Source organism: Equus asinus, chromosome 7 (genome assembly GCF_041296235.1).
Source record: "Equus asinus isolate D_3611 breed Donkey chromosome 7, EquAss-T2T_v2, whole genome shotgun sequence".
NCBI lineage: Eukaryota > Metazoa > Chordata > Mammalia > Perissodactyla > Equidae > Equus > Equus asinus.
In genome coordinates this window covers 15,271,259-15,293,006 of record NC_091796.1, presented here as the reverse complement: position 1 = coordinate 15,293,006, position 21,748 = coordinate 15,271,259, and the positions used below count along the sequence as shown (strand labels likewise).

Genomic DNA, 21,748 nt, shown 5'->3' with positions numbered 1-21,748 from the left:
CTTTTAAGTGTTTTCACTCTCAGGAACTCTCCCTGGAAGACATGCAGAGGATTATGTTTAAAGACAATATTGAACTGACATAGTGGTCAGTAACACTTAATTAAAAATAGGAAATAATCATATGAAGCCCTTATCCTTTCTTTGTTTTTCTAGCTAATTTGTGGCACTGGGTCAATGAGGCTTGCCGCCGCCTAAGTGGAAATAAGGTAAATTTGAAAATCTTAAGTGCCTCCTTCAAGTACTTTTAACAATTAGGCTGATAGGGCTATTATTAGTGAAATATTGAGTCCTATTGTGTAAGGGGTACTTCCTTGAAGAGATGGACCCTCAAATCCCAGGGTTGATTCCCACAGAATAACCCAAAGCCCAAGGTGGTACTCATCCTAAATGCCTGTTTTCTTTGTATTTCATTCCACTTCCGTCATCTCTGTGTACGTATATTATTTATATTATTATTTTGGTGCCAGTCGTGATTGCCTAGTACAGATTCCTAGGAGGAAAGAGCTACCACTTTCCTTTACTCTGTAGTTATTTTGGTAACTTTTAATTTTGATGTAATTTCAAAATGATACATAAGTAGTAAGAATAGTACAGAAAATTTCCACATACCCTGCATTCAGATCCACCATTTGTTTCTACTTATGACATTGCTTTATTATTTGCTCTGTGTGTGTATGTATATTTTTTTTCTTGAACCATTTCACAGTGAATGGCAGATACCATGCTCCTATACCCTTAAATACTTCAGTGTGAATTTCTTCAGAACATACTCTTATATAACCATAGGCCATTTATCAAAATCAAGAAATTTAGTAGTAGTACAATTACTATTATCCAATCCACATTTGATATTAAAATTTCATTAATTATCCAATTATGTCCTTTAGATCTGTTTTCTTAGGTATAAAGATACATAAATTTTAGGCCGTGTGCTCATACTATGTCCCCAATTCCAGTCGCAACACCACAGAATTCATTCCAGTCTTTCCTTCATCTGTATTTGAATCTTCCCTTTTCCAACAGTATGAACCAGGCTCCCATTTTTCTCAGTATATTTACTCATTTGCTCAATTCTAGAATACACAGAAAGTAGTTTCAGAATTACTAAACCATATCACAGCAAAAAACGAAGCTACTAACTAGATGCAATATTTGTTTATGTTTTTTTAAAATTTTAGGTTGAGAGTATAGACAAAATACTGTGTTCTAAAGGTATTTGGGATAGCTCTTCCCCTTGCTTCAGTGGGAACATGCCATTCATTTGAAATACAGTTAGATTCATTGGTTTCTGGTTATATGCCATTTTAGGGTTCCCTCCCACTCTGTAATTTTAAATAACACAAATAAAGTGCCATAGTGAGTGTTCCATCTGTACTTGTTATGGTGGAAATAATTACTGTAAACACCATTTCAGCTGTGTTTAGCAGAACCATGTTCTAATAACTCTGGGTATTAATGCTTCTGTCTTCTGAATTTAAATCAGCAGGAGTCCTCGGGCAGCAATTTTAGCAGCACTCACATGGAAGCCTCCAGCCAGCGTGAAATTCGTGAAGGCGTCTTACTACTGACTCTGGAAGAGAAGATGTTTTCTGAAGACATGTGCTGTCCAGACGATGGTGGTGTCTGTGGGGGCGCGTGTGCAGACGGTAGTCCCCGTGCACGGGCAGAAGACGCCGGGATGCTCACCTTGATCAGCGAGATTGAGGGGGACCCCTTCAGGCAGATTCCTATGGAAGACGAATACGTGGACAGGCCCTCCCAGACCCCAGACTCTTTACTGTTCCTCACTCAGCCTGGAAGCAAATCCACACCCCCTTTCACTGAGCCCCTGGAGGTGGGGGAGAATGACAGTTTAAGCCAGTGCTTCACTGGGACAGAGAACATGGTGGATTCCGAAAGCTGCAACTTCGCCGAGCGCCTGTGCAGGACTGACTGGATTCCCATGTCCTCCGAAAAGTACTTGCAAAAAGTGGAGGGTAGCAATTGCCCCCATTGGGCAGCCAGCTCCAACTCTGCAGACGGCTGCACAGGCTGCGGGAACCCTCCTGGGGAGGACCGGGAACCCCTCATGGGTTCCCCGAAAAGTGGACCCTTGCCCCAGTGTGCCTATGGCATGGGCCTTCCACCTGAAGGTGCCGCTGACGGGGCAGAGGGGGCAGGCCAGCCCGTGGATGGGGCTGATGTAAGGCTTCCCAGCTCCACAAAGGGAGGCCCTGGGCCAGGAAGCCCCTCCAGTGACCAGCTACCTGCATCTGGTAAGTAGCTCTCCTGGTCTCTTGCTTCTAAGCAAAGAAGCCTGTTGTTGGTGCAGTGTTTGGGGGCAAATGTCACACACCATTTAGGGAAGAGGGAAGCGAACGTGCGAAAAATTCAGCTGGAGCATTTTCTCCTGATAGGCCTCTTTACAGGATGGGTTTTGATTCAGTCCACCCACTGGGTTTGTGGGTTGTGCCCACTGCTGTGTGACTTATTCCTCTGCCCCTGGGGCTGTCTCTTCATTGATACTTAGCTGAGGCCCTCCTGCAATCAGGCTTCTTGTGACGGGATTAGACCTCAAATCCCAGTATTGACCCTCTGAAGACAATGTCAACATTGACCTCGGGCTTGGCTGAGATTTCTGGATTTTGTTTTTGTTTTTTGACGCCTCAAATCCACCCCCCCCCAAAAAAAATGTGTTATAGATTTCAGAAGGACAAACAAAATTGTTTAATCTTTAATTAATATTTATTGAAATTAACTTATTGGTTCTATACCAAATTAATGATGCAGTAAACCATCCTTTAATGCTTTATATGAGAAACCTCTTTTATAACCACTGAGTATAATATATTTATGGAACCAGGAAGATAATTTTACAGTTTAAAATCATAATAGAGATTTATCACTGCCCCACTGCTTGAGCGTGAATAGCCCACCAATTATAATATTATAGCTTTTTCTACAAAGGTAGAACACCATCTGTTTCATTATGTAGTCACAAGGGACTTTGCCTCTGATGCTGAAGGCTTCCTCCGGCTCTGGGGGATTATGGTCTCTTTGAGAATCTTCTGGAGGCTATAGACACTCTCTCCAGAAAAATGAAAATATGGATATATACTATTTAATGGGCTTCACAGAATCCTCCCACCCTCTAAACAGAGTGCATTCATGGACCACCTTCATGCTGGGATGCTTTTTATTTTTTTCCTTTCCTGCCTTTTTATTTAGACAGCGAGTGGTGCTAGCAGCTGGTCTTTGAGTTATTTTATAGCCAGAGGTAGCTAGATCCCTGCCCGCAGCTCAGAGACTGTTTGGCCTCACGCTGATGATGGCCCCTGGCTTCTTTGGTAGAATAGTGTACTTTAATCTGTTTTCCAAGGTCTGTGGTTTTGCTGCAACTACACAAATTCACTGATGTGTAAATTCTATAAGATAAATTCTCAAACTGAAAGGAGGGGATACGTTTAGGGATATTTTTCAAAGAAGTGATGTGTTTTTCCTTCAGAAAACGTCAACGTTTTTTTAAGATTTTAAGGAATTTCCGTGACTAAAAGTTTGGCTCCATTGTTTGTTTGCATTGTTCTGTTTCTTTCTTAGCAGTTGCTTGTCTTCCCGTTGGGTATAGAGACACACAGAAGGCTAGTGTTTTGGGGGCTGTGGGGAGTCGGAAGCTCAGTGGGGCCGTGGCTATGTTTTGGTAACACTGCCAGGGGCAGGCTGGTTTTTCTGTTGGTGACACCAGGAAGGTGACGTTTGCCACAGTATGAAAATCATCAGCAGTTCTTGGAAGAATGGTACTGGCCAAATTTAAAGAGATTTTTTTTTTTCACTTAGTGTCATAAAACCAAAAGCCAGATCTGTGCTCCCCTGTAAAGGGTTAAAAAAGTGCCCTAGTCTGTTTTTCATTATCTTTTATTTCTCCAGCACTAAACATCTAGGCATGGAGGAAAGAAAAAAAAAAGTGTGTCATCAACTAAGTGGTGTTAATTTGCAGAAAGTTTACACTGCTTTTTCTGTCTTCGTCTGGTGCTTAGCCATGCAGAACATCCGTAGAGAGCCTGCCCGCGGACGCCGGCAAACGGGCCAGATTCATTTTCGCCCGAGGAGAAGCAGCAGCCAGACTGATTTTGGAGGCTGTGCTGTGCTCTCCATAATTACTTCGACATGAACAGGCCTTCTGGTTTCTGGTCAAAATAGCACTTTTTCATTATTGCTTTTTTCAAAAACTGTCATAATCTGTGTTCTATAAAATGTGTGAAATAGGATGGAGCTTGGGTGGAAGGTAAGAGGGGGGGCCTGATCCTATTTGATGTCCTAAAAGCCACTGTGCTCTCAGGACCTGAGGGAGGTGGGCTTTTTATTGGGTTTTGGATTTTGTGTTGTTGCTTTTTTAACTCACAACCAAATCAAGTGGTTTCTGGAGAAATGACAGGATTGGGGACCTCCTCGGTAGGGAAGAGTGTCTCCTTTGCCCCCAGCATCCTTTTGAAGAGAATGATGATTCTTGAAACAGCTCCACCAATACCCAACATGAAGGCTATTTTAGCAGTGGTATAACTCTCAAAGCACAGTGAGAATTACTAGCAAAGACCCAGAAAGGGGAAAACATACCTTTGGTTATGTCCTAACATAATCATGTCTTCATTTACCTCTTAAGTATTATCCTGACAACTCGGTGGTGGTTACCTTGGTTACAAGCCCGTTCGCCTTGAGTCTGGAGAATTCTCACTGTATCCAGAAAATTATTTCATGGGAAAGAAAGAACGATTTCTTATAATTAATGTGTCTCTAGTGGGCTAGTGACTTGCTTCTGGCTCCTGAAATCACTTAATTGGTTCAGCTGCTTCTGAGCCGGAGCGAGTTGTTTATTTACTAGGCCCACAATGGTTCTTAACACCAGCTACACATTGTTTTTCTATCAAATTTTATTGAGGGTCCACTGAGCCATGGAGACTTGGAAAACAAATAGGGATTGAGCTCAGGGAATGGACAATACAAAAAGAATCAATAATTTGAGAAAGCAGAGCCTTCCACGGCACGCCCCTCTCTAACCTGCAGCCTGTTGTGCCCCTTCATCCCCTCACCCACCGAAGATTTGGCCAAAGCCAGCCACTTTTAGTGGGAACAGCTCTCCCTTGCCTGCTTCTGCACCGTGACATGCTTCCCTTGTCTCCACATTGTCCCTTTTTCAGCGCGCCCACTTCCTCCTGTCTTTCAACTCTCCGCTCAAATGCTACTTCCTAAACCAGGGATGGCAGGTATGCCGCCTGTGCGGCCACTGGCCCCTTCCATACCCTCAGCAGCCCTCCCCAACTCATCTTGGAGTCTTTCTCACTGAGCCTAGCACACTCACTCCTTTCTCAACATCCCGTCTCTAGGCAGCCACAGCCATCAGTAGGAATTTCCATGACCTTCGCCACACCTGATCTTTCTAGTCTCTCCTAAGGTGGCTTAGTCACAGTATGTTAAGAGAGTAGATGTTTATAAGCTCATTCATTCATTCATCCAGTCATGAATAACTAGAGGAACAAGAGACCATAGCTCCCTGTTTGCTCCCTAACCCGTTGTCAGCCTCCCACTTCTTCAGTCTGTTCTGGGGAGCTGGGGGCCAAGCAGGGGATGAAGGGACTGGCATTAGTGCTCCTGGGCAGACCTAGATGTCCTGGGTAGAGGAGGCAGAGACGACGGAAGCAAAAGCAAACTGGTTCATCCAAATGGCGGATACGCCAAGGCCAAAGCCTGGGAGGCAAGGACACTGAAGGATGAAGGGAACCTGCCCCACCCCATTTCTCCCCCATCCTCAGTCTCCATCCCTGGGTCCCACTCTGTCCTGAAATGACCGTTCTTGACTATCTATTTCCATCCTGAAAGGACAGATAAAGGTTTTCCTGCCCTAATTTTCTTCCCCTTTCCTTGCCTCACCCCAAAGAATGGCTCGTCTTCTGTTTCTAACTTTCTTCTCTCTCCTGTTGAAATGCCATCCACTAACTTGTGTTTCACTTTGAGCTAAGTGTGGTACAGGCAGGTATTAGCTCACTGACTCTGCAAGTTAAAAAAGGTCTTATAATTTGGTTTTTGGTAATAATATTCAGCATTCACTAGTGCTAAAAGTCAATGCATTACTTCAAAATATATGAAAAATGTGTTCACTGTATATTTTGTTTACTTTAGTCCTGCTTGCCTTCTTTCTGTTCTAATGGGGCTCATTTTGGAAGGGTTTCCTTCGTACGCCATTCTAAGTAATTTTCAAGCATGATTCAGAATGGAACTATTAAATACTGCTTCCCTTCTCTTATCGTCATATACCCAGTTTCTTCCAAATGCCTAAAACAGAGCTTGCATTTCCATAAAAAGGAAAATCACATGAGAAGCATATGGGTTAAATATAAAATAAGTTTTTAAAAAATTCCAAAAGAACTCAATGTAGCCTGGGTAGTTTGAGTGTCTTTGTGTATATTTTTAGTTCTGTTCCTTGGAAGAAAATCTACATGACAATTGGGTGGTATTACTTGCTATAGTTCTTGTGATTTAATATTCATGTATTTTAAACAACATAAGCTTTTGAGAAGAGAAGTGTGCATTGCCTTGCTTAAAAATGTAAATTCTGTCAGGAATTGAGTTCTTAAAAGGAAGCTTGTTCTCTCTGCCTGAGAAATAAGAGATTCCACGGAGCCCACTTTGTAAAGCATGGACTTAGCAAAATATAAACACCTTTCTGGTCACGATGGGGCAGTTCATTTATTATTGTTTCTGTTGACTTAAATGCTATTTTTAACTCTCTCAAGTTACTTGGAAATTTTTCTAGTTAAGTCACATTAAATATTAATGTTAAGTCAACTAACCCATTTTAAAGGTTAGAAACTCTTCAAAATTTCTAATTAAAAAAGTCCTCATGTAGGGGCCGGCTGTGCCCTGCAGCGGTTAAGTTCGCATGTTCGACTTTGGCGGCCCAGGGTTCGCCGGTTCGGATCCCAGGTGCGGATACTGCACTGCTTGGCAAGCCATGCTGTGGTAGGCGTCCCACATATAAAGTAGAGGAAGATGGGCATGGATGTTAGCTCAGGGCCAGTCTTCCTCAGCAAAAAGAGGAGGATTGGCAGCAGTTAGCTCAGGGCTAATCTTCCTTAAAAAAAAACACAAAAATCCTCATGTCATTCTGGCTCTCAAATCATACTTTTGATTAGCCTTCAAATATAATTCTATCAGTCGCCTGTGTTCAGAGACGTGTAAGACCGTGTTGACATCCTGAAGGTTATATTTTTATCAATGACTTTATAGATATTAGTTACCAGGTTCTGGCTAAGGGCTTCGTGTGTATTATCTTCCCAATTCCTCACAGAAATCCTATCAGCAAGTTCCTCATGCAGAACCACACAGCTAGTCAGTGACGAAACCGTGATTCAAACATCTGACTGTGAAGCTTGTCTCTTAAACCACTGCATGGGCTCCCCTTAAATCAGTGCCGCTGATAGGGATTTCATTTGTGTACCGTGCCTTGGAGAGTCCAGTGTGCCACAGGACAAGGGCAGACTTGGGCCTGGGATAATCACCTACTCTGGCTGAGCGAAGGGCAGTAGCCAAGCCCGGCCCAAAGGTTCCATGGGAAGGGACACTAGGGTCCGTGCAGGTGATGGCCACCTTGGCCTATGAGTCCTTCTCTTCTGCCAGTTGTCTCAGGAAGTTGCTATTTTCACTATCACCGATTCTTTTGTGAGGAAAGCCTGTTCTTTCACATGCCTCCAACCCGATCTTTTTTTTGCAAGTGAAACAAAATAAATGTGAGGGGCAGCCTTGCAGAGGAAAGCTGTTGGAAAGGCAGCTGAGGGGAGTAAGGAAAAGGGGAGTGACGGGCCCTTGCTTCACTTGTATTCCCAGGGGCAACATAGACTAACGGTACCTATAAAAGCCTCAGGCCTTTAAGGCATCTTGGATAAGCCTCATCCACACCATCCTTCCCTTTTCACACTGCTTACCAGCCACCAGCAAGGGAGAACATCAGAAAATCCTGGGGCTTCCTTGGCACTCAACGGAAAGAGTTACCCCTTTGAGGGGCTCAACTGCAGAAACCATGGCCACCATGCTGAAAAGGAGGCCCCACAGCAACCACCTGATTATGCAGCTTTCTGGCATGGTGTCCTGTTGATTTGCCATCCCAGGGCCTTGCCCTCTCAGGTCAGTTCGCATGACCATGTAAAAACATTCTCTTCTGAAAGGTAGAAAGCAACGTTTAAGGAATTATTGCTTTTAAACCAGGTGCGTTTGGAACTGAGGTATATGATAGAATAAGAATATTACCAACTCATTCTAAACCTTGATCTACTCTAGTGCTGTGTTCAACTCACAGCCAACTTGCATGACGAGAAACAAGACCGTGGGGGGTTGGTGTAGAATTACATAGATGAATGTTCAAACCAGAGACAGTCATAATGATTATTTCAGCAAAGAAAACAAAAGTTGGTTAGATTCTAGAGGAAAGTGCCTTTCAGTGTTCAAGACAAGTCCTCCAAGATAGGGATGGAAAGATAACATTACTGCTCAGTACATTTCCTAAATCTCTGTTTCCTTGGGAGTTCCATGAGCACTAAGACTACTTTCTGGGAGTAGTCAGGCCATCACTGCACCTAATGCATTGACTAATTCTTTGCTGTTTCCCAAGCATTTTCAAGTCTATCATCTCATTCGACCCTTATGCCATCCTGCTGGGTTCTCATGCATTCATTTATTCATTTAACATTTATCATATGCAGCTGCACCCTGCCACGCTAGCAGGGCTTGAAAATTGATGCTCATTTCATAAATGAGCAGACTCAGATCTGGAGAGTTGTCAGGTGGTTTGTCCCACATTCCACAGCTAGTGGGAGCCAAGCCAGGACAAGAGCAGAGCTTTCAGACCCCTGCACTATCCTCTGCCCCACCCATTTCTTACCCTCCTGTACTCAGGCAGCCACGGAATCCACCCTCCCTTTAGTCACTAGTCATGTACCTTCTGCTCTTCAGAGACCGAAACATCAGGATGACATTGATGTTATTAGATAACTTGCGGGTGAGTCTGCATTATGACAAGCCGTGGAAAAAGAAGGCTGTTAGACAGTCTTCATCCTTGAAGCAGTGTCAGTCAGTAGAGGGGGAAAAAGAAGCAAACCTGGGATGCTCACATGCAAAGTAACTGCCTGCTGGTGTTTGCAGGACAGCCAGCCTGGCATGGAGGGAGCGCTCAGTAATTCTGGATTTGGAGTGTTGTTTCTGTTAGTATTATTGCCGTAATGGGTGCTCTCTTAATCTATCTCCAGTAGCCATGGATCAGCCTACACTCCCCTTTCCCTCTGTAAAGTAAGCCGCCTGAAGCCCACGCCACACTGATGGCTCTCAGTTAACAGGTCACTCAAGAACACCTGGGCCTTTCTGCTCCCACCTGGGGAACGGTCACGCTTACTAACCATGGGTGTTCCCAGTCCTGTGAGTATGAGCTTTAACTTAAAACTTTAACTGTTACATTAACTGGTAAAAAATGAGGTTGATAAGCATGAGAACTCTTTCTATGAAAACTGTTCACTGCTTCAGGACGATTCAAAGAATGAGTTGCTAGAAGGTTTTTGCTATTGAAGTTGAGGTGGGTGAGACAACTATGAAAGATGAAGGGAATAAAACCCTAGAAAGATTCTGTACTTAGACTGCTTGGCAAGCAACTTAGTTCTCCTTCCACTTTAAAGAAACCAAAACTAGAGGTTGTAGGCAAAGCATTAAAGGATTTTCTCAAAGGGACAAGCCTCAATGCTGTATCAGAAAGCTTGTGTTGAACGATTTACAGCAAGTGACAGATGGCTTGAACACCAGGGCAGCATAGGATCTGTATTTGAGGAGCCCCAGTGGACAGCTTCTGCAACCCAGTGTCTTACTCAACGCTTACTTCTTCATCAATAGAGAAAATGAGATTGGCAAACACTTCTGCAATATCAAAACGTGTCCCACTTATAAGACATTACCTCCAAAAAGAATGATGCTAAAATTAGAGAGTGGGGAAAAAAATCCCAGAGCAATACTCCTAAGTGCTGCGTGCCACTTGGGACTGGCTACATAATTTCCAGAGCCCAGTGAAAAATGACAATACGAGGCCTTGTGCGAAAATTAGTAAGAATTTCAAATTGATGACAGTAGAACATTAAAGCAGGCATGGGGCCTTTCAGAGCACAGGGCCCTGTGTGACTGCACAGGTCTCACGCACATGAAGACGCCTCCTGCCACTTACTGTCATTGGCAAATCAGTAGAATTTTTTAACGAAGTTTAGTCTGTACCAGTCTCCTAGTCTCATAAAAGTCAGCATGGACGGAATGGACTTGGACTTGACAAAGGTGGTTTCCATCATTGTACCTTCGATAAAGAAACGTGAAGAATAAAATTGTTTGAGAATCTCATATTCTTTCTAGGTAACTTTTCTTTACATCCTAATCATCAGGAAATTTAAAGGTCTTATTTTTGTCCTTTCCCCAACTCTGCCCGCCCCCACAAGAATAATATTCTTGATCCAGTCTGTGAATCAGGATTCTGAAATGTTTACACGTATCTCTTAGGCAAAAGGGTTCGAGTGCCACTTTTAGGAAAAAAATAGAAAATAAGAATATAGATCCTATAGAATATATCAATGATATTGTTTGCCATGAAGCGATGCCATGGAATGAAATTCTTCATATGAAAATTGATGTGCAAGATGATAGTAAAAAATGGGTTTTTACCTGAGTTCAGACAAATTGAAGGTTCTGACATGGAAGAAGTTTACACAACAATGGATTCATGATGACAATTTGTTGGAAAGTACAGTTTAAAATGATGGAGAAATCATATGTACCATGATATTAATTTATAAATCTCAATATGAAGAGGACAAAGAAGAGGTGAAATCACATTCAAAAATAAAAAATTCCTCTTTTTTTTGCTTGAGGAAAATTAGCCCTGAGCTAACATCTGTGCCAATCTTCCTCTATTTTGTATGTGTGTCATCACCACAGCGTGGCTGACAAGTGGCACAGGTCTGCACCTGGGATGCAAACCTGCAAACCCAGGCCACCGAAGTGGAGTGTGCCAAACTTAACCACTAGACCACAGGGCTCGCCCCTTTTTGTTTGTTTGTTTGTTGTGCTGAGAAAGATTCACCCTGAGCTAACATCTTTGCCAGTCTTCCTCTATTTTGTATGTACGTTGCTGCCACAACATGACCACCAACAAGTAGTGTAGGTGCGTGCCTGGGAACTGAACCTGGGCCACCAGAGCAGAGCGTGCCGAACTTAACCACTAGGCCGTGGGGCTGGCCCCAAACATTTTGGATCAGAATAGAATGTTACGGTATATACACATTGGTTTTGATTTTTCACTTTAACTTTTTTCTATTAACTAACTAGTGACCTCTCAATAGGAAGGCTTCGGTGTTACATGCTCACTCACTCTGCTGCGACAAAAGCCCTTGTATCAGCTCTTGGTCAGCAGATGCTGAGTTCCTTGAAAAAGTCATTTTCAAGTTCACATCTTAAACATCTTTTTTAACTTAAAACATATAACTTACATTCACACACTGATTATTTTTTAGTATAAGGCTGTATCGGCAGGTTATAGTCTCCTGAACTGTTTTGACATTAACCATGCCATCTGAATTTCCGGTTTCTATTTCTTTAGTGCAGACCGAGAAGTTAGAGATATTTGCAAAACAAATTTGAGTGCAAAACCCTTCTGGAGTTTTACTGTTTTTTGTTTTGTTTCGTTTTTTTCCCTTTTCCAGCAGTTGCCTTGCCCACAGCACCACACCAGTTAAGCAGCTTGCTGGTTTTTTTCTTTTGTTTTACCCTTAGTGACTCACTTTTATTTGGGTCCTTGAAAAGCATTCACTTTAGTTTTCACAGAAACGTTTCCCATTTTTTTTCACACTTAGATTTCACGACTTTACATAATAGATATTTAGTTAGATTTCCTAATGAGTTCAACTGGTAAAAACAGACCTGAGAACTAACTTAGTAACTGGGGGAGCAAGAAGACACAGACATGCTAGAGAGTAGAAGCTTAGAGAAGTAGCTTAGAGAGAACGCTGTCTGTTATGAGCACCTGTCGGTACATTGTAGAGGGAATGGAGAACGTGGGTCAATCTGGCTAGCTGGTGAATGGAAATACTAGCTGGCCTCCCCCATTTTGTTTAGGGGGTTATTAAGCAAATAAATCCCTGCCACTACCCATCTTGGAATATACCCCCACACAACTGCCTAGGGGAGAAACAGCATGAGTCTCAAATCTTCCCGTGTGACTTTGGATTTATTGCTCACATTGAAACCCCTGTGTTCATGGGCCTCTGTGCCTCAGTCTCGGCTTCTCTGTGGGTACCCTGTGGGTGGAGAGAAGGCCCCCCAAAGGGATCTCCTGTATGCCCTTTGTATTTTAGTCAGACCATCCAAAACATGCCTTCCAAAGTCAGGGAACATCTTTCCATGTGGAGTAGTGACAGAAACTTAATTTCACTTGCATAAATTACTATTAGGCTGGGTCACAATAGAGAAGAAAAAAGATGAGGGAGATGAATAATGAGTCGTTTTGATGCTCACCTCCCCTGGTCAGACTAAAAAATTCTGTTTGTGAGGCTGAGTGTTGGGGCATTTCTGCATCTGCTTGGTTTGTGGCACTTATTTTCCCTGGGGACATTTCTAGAGCATCAGTCTTTAAAATAGAAGAATAATAAGAGGTAGCGGGTTTCCTAACACTTGAACTTTTCTATTTGTTTTTTCAAAAGGCCCGTTAATTAGAGACTGGCTCAATCCAGTCATCCACAAAGAAGTGATGATAGAACCTCCTAGGGGCAAAACATCCCTCAGGGTTCAGAAGAGTGATTTAAAGGATTGATTCCCCCCCCCCCCCCCCCGCAAATTTTCTGAATCTCTTTTGTTCCTGGAATCAAAAAAAAAAAAAAAAAAGGAAACTGATCAACCTCTGCTAAATTGAGCCTGGGTGGCCCCATGGCCCTCCACGGCTGAGCTGTTAGGAACCTCCATGGAGGGTGGGAAGTGTAAAGGCACCCAGGGTGACAGAGGCCTCAGATGTGAGGGTCCGGTCAGAGAGGAGGCAGGTCAGGGCTGAGGTGGCCTCCAGGGTCCTGTCAGGCAACAACCTTCCCTCCAGCCTTCGCTTCCCTTCCTGACACGTTTGACCACGGCTGGGCCGTGGGCTGCTCGCTGCATATCGATCGCGCGCGCACCCTGTGGTAACATCTGAATCTTGTCTGTGCTTCTACAGTCCGGGTGTGCTCTGTTCCCAGGGTCCCGGTGGCAAACTCAAAACTCGTGCATGGCCATTAGTCTTGCTTCTCGTCTCTGGGCTTGTCCCCTCGCTTCTTCTGGCTGCTCTGCTCTTAACTTCTTTCTCTCTCTCCCCCTCCCTCCTTCCTCGGCCGCAGTCAGGCCTGGTGAGATGACAAATGAAGGAGCCGCTGGGGGTGCCCGATGCGGTTTAGGAGCCGTGTCGGTAGGAGGGGCCGCTCCAGAACAGTTTGTGAGCGCACTGGGACGCCATCGCCCCCGATTCTTAGGGAAACTTTCCTCTCACAAGACCAAGTTCTCACCGAGACTTGCTGACTCACCCTCTGCGTGTTCTCTCTTCCTCTCCCTTGTAGGCAATGTGACTGGAAACAGTAACTCCACGTTTATTTCCAGCGGGCAGGTGATGAATTTCAAGGGCGACATCATCGTGGTCTACGTCAGTCAGAACTCCCAGGAGGGCCCGGCGGCGCCGGGCGGCGGCGCGGGGGAGCCGGTGGGCCGCCCGGTGCAGGAGGAGAGCCCACCGCGCTGTGACTCGTTCGCGGGCCTCGGGCCGCGCTTCCCGGACACGTGTGCCGGCCTCGAGGCGCGCCCGGGCCCGGGGCTTCAGGAGCGCGGCGCCCCCGAGCCCGACAAGGCCTCGCGGCCGGTGCAGGAGCAGGGCGAGGCCGACGCCCGCGCGCCCGGGGCTTGGCGCTGAGCGGCCGGGGACCCGCCGCGGCCCACGGCGCCCCTCGGATCCGCGATGCCGCCGGAGTGCCGACCCCCCGGCCGTCCAGCCCGCCCTCTGCGCGGGCACGAACCGGACCGCATCCTTACCCGGCGGCGCCGGCCGCCAGCACCTGCACCAGGGCGGGGCCGGGGAGCAGGGGGCGGGGCCCCGATCTGCGCCTTTCCGCGCCTCCATTCGGTACATCTGCGTCAAATTACCTGACGTTCTCTGCCCACCTGCTCTTCATAGAATCGGGGACTTTTTAAAAACGTGCATTAGTTGTTACCATTTGCTGATGTCCAAAGTCACATACCAACTAATGACACAGGTACACGTTGCTCTCTTTGGTAGCTCCACTTTTTACCTCCTTTTATGGGTTTTCTTTCTCCTTTCCCACCCTCCTTCCATCATTTCATCAGTACTGGTCTCTATGACATCTCTTTTTATGGCTATCTGGCTCTATTGGGGTTTGTATTTTCCCCCCCATATTTGTATGTCACTTTCATAACTTTCCTAGCATTGTTCTTGTTACTCCCCGCCCCCCCCCCCTTTGACTACTTAAAGATTTTCTTGAAAATTCTCCTAAGGGTCCTGGTCTTTACATATTTTTCGCACCCCTTCTCACAAGTAGGTGCCTGTGTTTGGGCGATGGCTTCTCGAGGGAGGGGTTGTCTGTACTAAGCACTTTGGGAAAAAAGCTGGAAATGTGAAGCCTGGAGGGAGGCTCAGGGAACAAGTGGAGGGATTTTTAATTTTTGAAAAATTTTCTGTTTCCGTTTTTCTGAAGGAAGGAGAAAGGGAAACCCCATTTCCCCCCTTGAATGTTTTTAGGTTTGTGTCAATCCTTGGGCAGAACTAAGTGGCAGTTTTCGTCCTCGTCCCTTTCGCCATCCCGAAATGGTTCATCCCCTGGGGTGAATTTATTTACCTGTTCCAGCAGATGCAGTCAGGTACTTTGGCAACTAAATCTCTCAAAATCCAAGTTGCTGCAGCTTGGCATTCTTATTCTTGATGTCTCTCTGGAAAAGAAGAGGAAAGTGAACAGGGCACGGGGATAGCCTGCACGGAGTGAAAAAAGGTGCCAGGGAAGTTCCAGAAAGAAAGAATAAAGTGGAAATGTTAATTTGCGTTTTCTCTTTCTGAATAAGAAGGGCATAAATGTGTTTAGGCAATAGGCCCTATTTTCCTCCTAAATAATTGTAATTTAGCCTTGTAGAAGTGGAAAACATTCCTGCTATTTTCTAATGCATTTAAATTAAAAATCAAATCCTCATATTGTGAATTGAAGAAAACTTGCCCTGAAGATGCTTTTCTCTTAGCATCAGTCCTCTTGTGAAGAAGTAGAGCATCTGAGTCAGACTGAAAGGAATTACCCTGAGCTCTATCTGTTGTGGCCAGTGAGCATTTCTTCTCCTCAAATACTGGAGAAAAATGAAAAACCTAAGCATATTAAAATTAACTTTGTGGACCTGGTAGGTTTTAAGAGTGCTGCTAGTTGTCACTGTCTAGACTTTAATGGCCACAATGCCCAGCTGAAAGGAATGGCCATTGGTCACTGGTTTCTCCCTACTTGTTGCAGATCTCTTGGAAATGCTAGAAGAGTAGTAGCAAATTTGTGATTTTTAATGTAGAAGCAGAGGGTGGCTCTGTAATTTATGGGACTCCTTAGCTGACATAAAAAACTACAGGAAACAACTGCATTGCCGGAATGATCAGTGGTGGGAATTTACTGTCCTGCCCTTTTAGTTAACATCCATCCAAAGAGAAATGTTATAAAAATGGAAGAAACCATTATACCTTTTGATATGGAGTATCTTAGACAAAACAGAGTTCACAAAATAGAATGCTGAGCTAGAGACCCAAGTTTCGACTGTGACTGTCATCATCTCACTGATGTTACTTTACCTTCCTATGCTTTCTTTTTTCTATAAAAAGGCACTAATGATCATATTTGACACTTTCCCTACCCAGAGATAACAAAAGGATGCTACAGTGCCTGTTAAAGTATCTTGAGCTCCTTAAATAAAAGGTGCTAAATAAATACACAAGAATCTACTTTCAGAAAAAGGTAGTATTCTTTCCCACACTGATCCTTACTAATTCTATATTGATCCAAAGACAATGAAATGATAGGAAATGTATAGCAAATATAAAAAGGTCTGTGTCTATATTGTAGAGATGTGTGTAACAAATGTAAACAGAATGAAATGAAGACAATAATGAAAAATTGGGGGGGGGGCATGTGATAAAGACTTTATTAAACTTGTATTTGACCATAGAGATTTTTTTTTCATGGCTTGCTTAAACAGAGTTCTTTGTGAAATAATGTTCTGACTTGTTCCTGATCTCTGTGGTGTGCCATGAGGTCAAATGTTAGTTATGTTGTGTCTTATTGGTGGAAACCTCAGCAACAGAGTTGGGACAGAAAATGCCTTGCTATGATGATATAGCGTATTATGATAGATATATCATATATGCTATTTATCTCATAAGAAAATTATTTAAAATACAGGTTGGCTATGCAAAGAGTTGAAAGGGATGTGGAATTTAGGGTTTCCTACTCACATTTAACTCTACTACCAAAAGAAGGAAGAATTAATTTCTCTTTCTACCTTAAGCACAAAGGGCAGTTTGATGTCTTGAAACCTTCATATGAGGAGGGGGTGCTGTGTAACAAACCACCACCCCAAAACTTAGTGACTTGAAACAGTCACCATTTATTGAGCTCACAGTTCTGTGGGTTGGTTCAAGTTGGTTGGCTCTTCAGGCCTGGGTGAGCTCAGCTGGGTTTGCTCCACCCATGTGCAATCTGTAGGCTGGCTGGCTGGGGGTTGGCTGGGCTAGACTGAGCCCTCTTCACACAGGCCCTCACACTCCCAGAAAGCTAGCCTAGCCATGTTCTCATGGCGGTGGTAGTGTTCCCAGAGACAAGCAAAAATGAGCCACGCTTTTCGAGACTAGGCTTGAACTGGCACGCTGGCACTTCTGCTACATTCTGTTGGCCAAAGCAAGACACAAGGGCCCACCAGATTCAAGAGGTGGGGAAATAGACCCCCACCTCTTGATAAGAAGAGTTGCAGGATGACATTGGGAGAAGGGTGGATACAAGGGAAGAATGGGGCTCCTTTTGCCGTCTACCTACCACAGTGACATTGTTTGAATAAAATGGCACAGGGAAGAGCGCATCTGGAGCAGGAGTGGAGCAGTTCCCAGCCTCTAATAAGTGGTTCCTTCTCTGGTGGTCGAATTCCTTTGATGCACAGTACAGTGGATTCCTACAACTGGAAGGACACCAACATTCACATTTAAGTATTGAAACTTCTTCCAAAGCCAAATATGCATGATTGGAGAACTGGATCTACTTTTCTACTGCATTCCATTGGCACAGATCATTGATAAGTGACTATTTGTAAAGTCAAGAAAAATGGTGAGATCTTTTGGGTAGAGGAACCTGTTACATAAACGGATGTTGTTGGTGTTCACTCTTCATGCTGGTTCAACAAACAGACTCTTTATGGGTAGGTACTGGGCAAAAGGGTGAGCTCGAGCAAAGGTAGTGTCTTTGGTGGGAGAGATGTAATTTTGAAACATTTGCTCTTTGACAGTTGCTGATGGCACATGACTCCCCTTGGCCATCTGGTTTGGGGAGTTTTGAGGTTCTCCAGGCATGAGTTGCAAGCATTCAAAGCCTTAAACATTCGATTGTGAATCATCATTTTTATGAGTGTGCTTTTAACGCTTGGGCCCTGAGCATCGCTGAGAAATGAGATAAAGATAGCTGGAGAGTCCTAAGGAGTCTAGGAATGTCCTACAGAGCAGGGAAGACTGTGGACATTGCTCTGCTCCAGGGCACCAGAGGAGCAGCTGGGAAGGGATTATCTGTGAAATTCCTGACCCTCAGGGCTGTTCCACAAACACTACCTTGCAACTATTAAGGCCTTGCCAAAAAGAGGTGGGACCTAAAGTTGGGCAGTGGTGGAATGAGCAGTGGGCACAAACATGTCAGGTAGGTTCACTGAAGCCAAACCCAAAGGATCAGGGGGGCCAAGGCACTGGAAACCCTGGACCAACACTCCCCTGGCAGCCCCCACTAAGAAACTGTCTCCCTGGGTAAAACAACCCCATGTCCCCCAAGGGTTGAACAAGGGGAGCACTGAATAAATTTCCAAGTTGGGAGGGACACCTAAGTGACCTCTGACTGTGACCCCTTCACCGTGGTTTTTCATGGCTCTTAGAAGTCTAACTTTCTGTCTGTCTGTCCACCTCACTACTCCACAGTTACTAACCCCAGATTGAAACTCATGCTTGTCTAACATCTTTTTCCTCCATTCCCCTTAGTAAAACTGACATGCAGGAACACTTTCCGAAAAATCTTAATTTAAGAATAAGATTACCAATAGCATAAAAGTTAAAGTGACAAATTCCAGGTCTATGACAGTAACTTCATTCTACCACAGGGGCTGGTGAAGTTACCCTGTCCCCCTCTGTAATGGAACAAGCAGAAGGTTTGCAATCAGACCTGGAATCAAAACTCAGATGCTATTGACTTCCCTTGTGCAGCCGCTTCGTTTCTTAGCCTTGTTTTCTACATGTGTAAATTGAAGATAACAATATTAGTTTATAGGGCTGGTGTGAGGATGAAATGGGATGAGGTACAACCAAGCACCGCAGAGTTCCCAGAAGATACCAGTTGTGGAGACCCACCTGTCATGCGTCACTCTCCCTCTCTGTCTCTTACATCTGTCCTTTCCTGGACATGGCCACAGTCTCAGACATCATGTTCCCTTCCTGAATTGGACCACGTAACTGTAAGCTAACTATGCCACGCATCTCAGACACCTTCCTACTCTTTGAAACCAGGTCCAAGGGCACCTTTTCCACAGTCAATTGACAAGATTATGGTGGTTGGCCCGAAGTTCTCATCTTCTGACATCACACACTGAGGGAAGTGGACTTGTGCCATGTAGCTCCATGATACACTGCCTTAGCAGGACAGCACAGTTAGAATGGGCCTCGGTGGGCCTTCCGCTCCAGCCACTAACATTTGGGGAGAGTGAAGGATACTAGGATGTTAGGTTAAAAGGCCGTGTTTCTTTGTCTCCCAGTGTTCTGGATGTCTCTCCCAGTTTGAGGAGGATAATAAATTGGCCACCAGCTTGGAAGAGGTGGCATTATAGACCCAAGCCCCTTTGGAAGGGGATTGGAGCCCAGTAAAAGCTTTCACTGTGACCCAGGCTCTTGATTTCTCGTGGGCAGCAGTAGCCCCAGAAACAAAGGCTACATGGACTAAAGTCACGAGAAAGACTACATTCTTATGATAAGACTCTTATGAGTTGCCTTAATTTAAACAGAGGCAGTAAAACATCTTACCCTAAAATGGAAAAGCGAATTCAATTTAATTGGTTTTTATGGCCTCTCTATTTCAATGGCAAAGAGACCATTAAAAAAATGCATATTTAAAGCTCTTAGAAGAGCTTTTTCTAAATACTTACTGTATCAGTGGAAAAATAAGCATAATTTTTATATCAGGGTTTCTTTGTGATTTATATCCAGTAAATTTCACCCTTTTTGGTATTATACAGTTTTATGAGTTTTGACAAAAATATATAGTTGTGTAACCACCACCACCACAATCAAGATACAGAGTATTTTCAGCACCTCAAAATTTCCCCTCTTTCCCTTTATGGTCAATCCCCTCTCCACTACCTCCCACCCCTGGCAGCTGCTATCTGTTCTTTGTCCCTACAGTTTTGCCATTTCTAGAATGTCATATAAATGGAATCATAGAGCAGGTAGCCATTTGAGTTTGGCTTCTTTCAACATAATGCCCTTGAGATCTGTCCAAGTTGTTGGGTACATCATTAGTTAGTTCCCTTTTGTTACTGAGTAGTATTCCATTGTATTTATGTACCACAGTTTATCTATTCACTAATATTTGGGTTCTTTCCAGTTTGGGGCAATTACAAATAAAGCAACTATAAAACTTACGTGGACATGTGGTTTCATTTCTCTTGGGTAAATACCTAGGAGTGCGATTGTGGGACTATACAGTAAGTATATATTTAACTCCACTAGAAACCACAAAATTGTTCGCCAAAGTAGCAGTGCCATTTTGCATTCCCATCAGCAATGAATGGGAGTTCTGGTTGTTCCACATCCTCACTAGTACTTGGTATTGTCAGTTGTTCATATGTTTTAATTTTAGCCATTCTAATAGATGGATAGTATCTCATTGTAGCTGTAATTTGCAGCCCATGACTGAGCATCTTTTCATATGCTTATTTGACCATCTTTATCTCTTATTTGGTGAAGTGTGTGTCAAATCTCTTGCCCATTTTTAAATTCTGTTGTTTATTTTCTTATTGAGTTTTGAAAGTTCTTTATATATTCTGGATACAAAAATATATAGATTTTTAGGACCTTACTATTTCAGTGAAAAAGAAACCATGGAAAGATACATTTTTAAAGCTTTTAGGGTAATCTGTAGGTATTTACTACCATTAGTAAAAAGTAAAGACATTATCGTTTTTCAGTTTTTAACAAAAATTGAGTTCCAGGAGACATATGTCAGTAACGTTTATTCAGAGTAGATGTTTCCACAATAAAGCCTGTTTTCAAAGTGGAATTCCTAGTGTCGGGGCCTAGAGCCATCATTTGCTCAGTGGGCTGCCAGTCCTGTAAGGCTGTATCGAATGCCACAGTCACCCTGCCCGGAGGCACGTTCACCCATGGAAACTGCATTTTGTCATAAACATGCTGATATAAATGTCTTTTATTGGTTGAGGAAATGGGATATTTTTCTATTGATATTTTCTGATTTCATGATTTTATATATTAATATTCTAATAATGAGGTGTTGAGTTAGGGAAAAATAAAAACTCCAAATGGCATCATCATCATCATCCTCTATGTCTGGAAATGGAGAGAGCAGGTGGCCGTGGGCTAGATCTTGTTATAGTGAGAAAGGCTGTTTGCCATGGGCTCTATTGGCCTAGAGAGTGACAGGAGTTGCTATGCCCTGACAGAAACGCCTCCACAGGTGTCCCCTGGTCTGCAGGTCCCCTGGTCTGGGGGACGAGGAAGGCAAGACTGCATGGAAGCGCAGCAGCCTCCTGAGAGGTTCGACACGTGGGAGCTTCTTGAAGGATTAGCCTCATCCTAAGGGAGGTCCCCTGGCAGGAAGGACACCGAGGCCTCCAGAGTGGCACTTGGGCTGGTGGTAAAGAATTGGGCCTGGACAGGTGGACACTCCTACAGGCCCAGCCCCCCAGACTCAGCTCTGGAGATAATGGCTGAGTGAGAGCAAGGTAAGTCGGAGTTTACCCCTGGAGCCTCTCCTCCCCTCAGCAGCACACAAGTATCTGTATGTGTGGGACAGTGCTTGACAGTGACCAGAGGCTGTGACAGGGCACGACTGAGCTCACTAGCCCTTTTCATCTCTCTGTGCTATTGGGAAGGAGAAGCTGCCTTCTGCTTTGGACTGAGTAAGACCTTGGGGGTCTTGGATGCCTGCGGTGGGAGGCTTCACATGTGAGCAGTTTGACATATGGGGGCTTCAGCAATTAATAGGAAAAAATAAAAGAGATGAGACCGTATTTATACTTGCAGCTAGTGAAGCAGACCATGGCGGAGATGGACAGATGACGGGAAAAGAAGAATCAGGACATTATGAATTTGACTGTAACTATCCCTTCTTCATAAAAGACCAAAGTCTTTCACATGGACTCCATGCCCCACCCTCCTCCAGGCTCATCTCATACCACTCTTCTG

The 21,748-nt window shown here is 44.2% G+C and overlaps 1 protein-coding gene across 8 annotated transcripts in view; it reads left to right on the top strand.

Moving 5' to 3' along the window:
- The window catches only part of TNFRSF11A (TNF receptor superfamily member 11a), a 58,202-nt gene extending 36,659 nt beyond the window's left edge, over window positions 1-21,543 (top strand). For 7 of the 8 annotated variants that reach the window (XM_044774818.2, XM_044774821.2, XM_070512905.1 and 4 more), the window contains 3 exons: window positions 154-206; window positions 1,484-2,255; window positions 13,620-21,543. In XM_044774818.2, the coding sequence (XP_044630753.2) occupies window positions 154-206; window positions 1,484-2,255; window positions 13,620-13,966 (1,172 nt within the window). In that variant the 3' untranslated portion in view covers window positions 13,967-21,543. The remainder of the gene's footprint in view (window positions 1-153; window positions 207-1,483; window positions 2,256-13,619) is intronic. The other variant, XM_044774819.2, reaches the window with a different exon arrangement.
- The last annotated feature ends 205 nt before the right edge of the window (window positions 21,544-21,748 follow it).